The following is a 3045-nucleotide window of genomic DNA, read 5'->3' as shown; positions in this document are numbered from 1 at the left end:
CATCAAATTAAAGCATAGTACATTTGTAGACCACGAATGTTACATCATCCCATGATGCGCGTACAATTCATATACAAGTACTAGCAGCCAATGGTTTGTACAAACTAAATTTCATTCAAACTGACAAAACAAACAAGATCAAAATGAAAAGAAAAATAAAAGGATGAAGAAGAATATTGACTAGACCAAATCATAAAAAAAATAAAAATAAAAAGTTCCTTTGTCAATGTTAAGAGTATTTACAAGTTATGCACAACCTCAAAGACTCAAACGGGCAATTGATTTGCTTCAATCGGAACAACACTAAGAGAACAACTTTCTTTGCTCGTAAAATGTTTTCGAAACGAAAAAACCTTAGCATTATTTCTTACAAACCTCTCAGATTTACTTCTAATACTTCCTTCAACAATAATCCCTTCTCTATAACCAGCCTTTGTGCTATTTTCTCCAATTTTAACCCACAAATTATTATTCCCTTCCAATTTATTACCATTCATCATAATTTGCTTCCATACCTCCCTAGGCAACCGTAACGTAAACCTATCCATATGTCCTGTCGATAACGACCTCGATAACGATATGTCCTTGACCACCCCTTGGTTGTTGTCATTGTCGTTGCCACGATCTCCGACTTCTACAATCGTGTCGTCTTGTGACATGTCATACTCCCACAAGTCGGCATTTGTGAGGTTGAACCGGCAAATGGGGCAAGTGGCGTGACTTACTAGCCAATCATCAACACATTCGGCATGAAAAACATGGTCACATTTAGGTATCAAACGTAACACGTCTATATCGTTGTATTCCATTAGGCAAACTGCGCATTCTAGCGTGTTTTTTCCGATCATTTTCGACTTTACTGCCTCATACTCGAACGTTGGGAAGCTCTTGACTACGGTGGGATCGAGTCCATACGAGACCTTAGCCGAATGCCTAAATGATCCTACGAAATTTATAGGTGTCCAGCGACTCCAATTGCCAATATTGACTATATGGTCATCTATGCAACAACAAAGATAGATGCAATAAAATGCTATAAACAAGATGATTGATACCACAGCAACGATGATTATCTCCTTGGGTTGCCTAGATTCTTCGCGATATTGTGAGTCTGGTTCGAGCTCAGGCGGACTAGACTGGGCTCGAACACGTTGACTTAGGAGGAGTATGAAGAAAATGATGAAGGTTTTTTTCATGATTGATAGTCAACGGCATTATATTTGAGGGGAGATGCATAAATAGGAGAAAGGAAACATTAAAATGAAGGGATTTAAGTTATGATAAGAGAATAAAGTGGGAAATTTAGATATAAGAGATGACTATTGTAGCTTGACTTTAGAACTTAAGTTTGGGTGATAATAAAGCTCCATTGTACAGAAAAAAATTGTAGATAAGGAGAAGGGCCCACCAGGCCACCAGGAAGGAGTGGCATAAGTCAACACGATTGAGTTAGAAGGGTTTTGCCTACAAAATATATACACCAAGTCCTTTATTTAACTTAATTTATACAAAAATCAACATCCTAGTTGGTTTTAGAAATAGCAAAAATATTTTGGCATGAATATTATTATATCATTAGCATAATGCATGGCTAAAATGAGAGGGGCTCCATTATTAAACACATACTTAGTAATATTTATTAAGTATACAAAGAGAGAATATAAGGATGAGGACAATGAAAAGAGCAGGCTGCCCACCAACAGGCCACAATGCAACAATCAAAAGATACAATAATACAAAGTCAAAGTAGAGCACAACCTCATAAGGTCAGATCACTAAAAAACAAAGAGGGGGCAAAATTGGTTGTATTGTTGGAACAACACCAACTATAGGCCGGGTGCGTTAATTAGCAACACCAACTATAACCTTTGAGTGAAGCAATGCATGCATAAAAGCTAGTATTCGAAATTTCCATTGGACTTATAAAGTCGTCATTGTTTAATTTTTGTACCTCTAGTCAAAATTGTTAAAGATTTATTCAAGGAGCCAAATGTAGAGGTATTAATTAAGGGTCTGTTCATATTTACTTAATTTCAGTTCAGTTCAGTTCAACTCCAATCAGTTCAGTTCAGTTCAGTTCAGTTCCAATCAGTTCAGTTCAGTTCAGCTCTTAATTTCCCTCTCACATAAAATATTCATTTCAGCTCAATTCAGTTCAGTTCAGTTCAGTTCAGTTCCAATCAGTCAGTTCAGTTCAGTTCAGCTCCAATCAGTTCAGTTCAGCTCAGTTTAGTAAATATGAACATAAGTGAATATTACCAATAATTCCAATGTCCAACATGTGATTTTATAATGTAATTCTAAGGGATACATTGATCATTATTCATTACTCATAAAATAAAGGTAAAAGATTAAAAAAATTGTGATTTTGTAATTCTTATCTAGTAAAATGACCACGGCTATCATATTATGCTAGAAATTTGCACCAATGCAAGTAAATTACTCAACTTTAAGGTCGTGACTTGTGAGGTTTTTTTTTTTTTTTTTTTTTTTTTTTTTTTTTTTTGTGTGTTTAGAGAGCTACAAGGGCGGATGATGAGAATCGATCTCAGGATCACCGAAATCAGGAGGGAGCTCTAACCACTTGAGCTATCCTTCATTCTCTATGACTTGTGAGGTTGAGTACACCTAATCTATAGTTAGTATTAAAATGCAATTTTTTTTTACCCTTTTAATGGGATTGACCCACAAATATATGGTTTTTTTCGAATTAGGTTGATTTCAGGTTTCAGGTCGTGGAATTTTAATGGCCCATAAATTTGGGCTTGATTTTAATTTTAGGTCAGTTATAACATTTCAACTTACTCTATAAGCAATTTTCATGACCACAATAAAGGCCTTATATAGGAAATGTGTGTCCAGTCCATTCCAGCTAAATGGCTTTACACATTTGAGATTGGACCTGATCCAAATTACAACTACGGAGATGGGCTTCTTATTTGCGGAGTAAACTTGTCAGATTTGTGGAACTTGCGAGACACTCGTGTGAGGAGATCACCCTTAACAAAATTATCTCTATTTCCTTGATTGTTCTCTTTCATGCAT

The 3045-nt window shown here is 35.7% G+C and overlaps 1 protein-coding gene across 1 annotated transcript; it reads right to left on the bottom strand.

The window, feature by feature from the left end:
• Positions 1-266: 266 nt before the first annotated feature.
• On the bottom strand, positions 267-1196 carry LOC145575174 (E3 ubiquitin-protein ligase ATL31-like). The gene has a single exon (XM_081633077.1). The coding sequence runs from the start codon at positions 1194-1196 to the stop codon at positions 267-269; it is 930 nt and encodes a 309-aa protein (XP_081489203.1).
• Between the last annotated feature and the right edge of the window lie 1849 nt (positions 1197-3045).

The sequence above is a fragment of the Chenopodium album genome, chromosome 13 (assembly GCF_948465745.1).
Source record: "Chenopodium album chromosome 13, dcCheAlbu1.1, whole genome shotgun sequence".
NCBI classification, from domain to species: domain Eukaryota; kingdom Viridiplantae; phylum Streptophyta; class Magnoliopsida; order Caryophyllales; family Amaranthaceae; genus Chenopodium; species Chenopodium album.
Note: the sequence above shows the minus strand (reverse complement) of the source record. Positions and strands in the feature narration are given on the sequence as shown.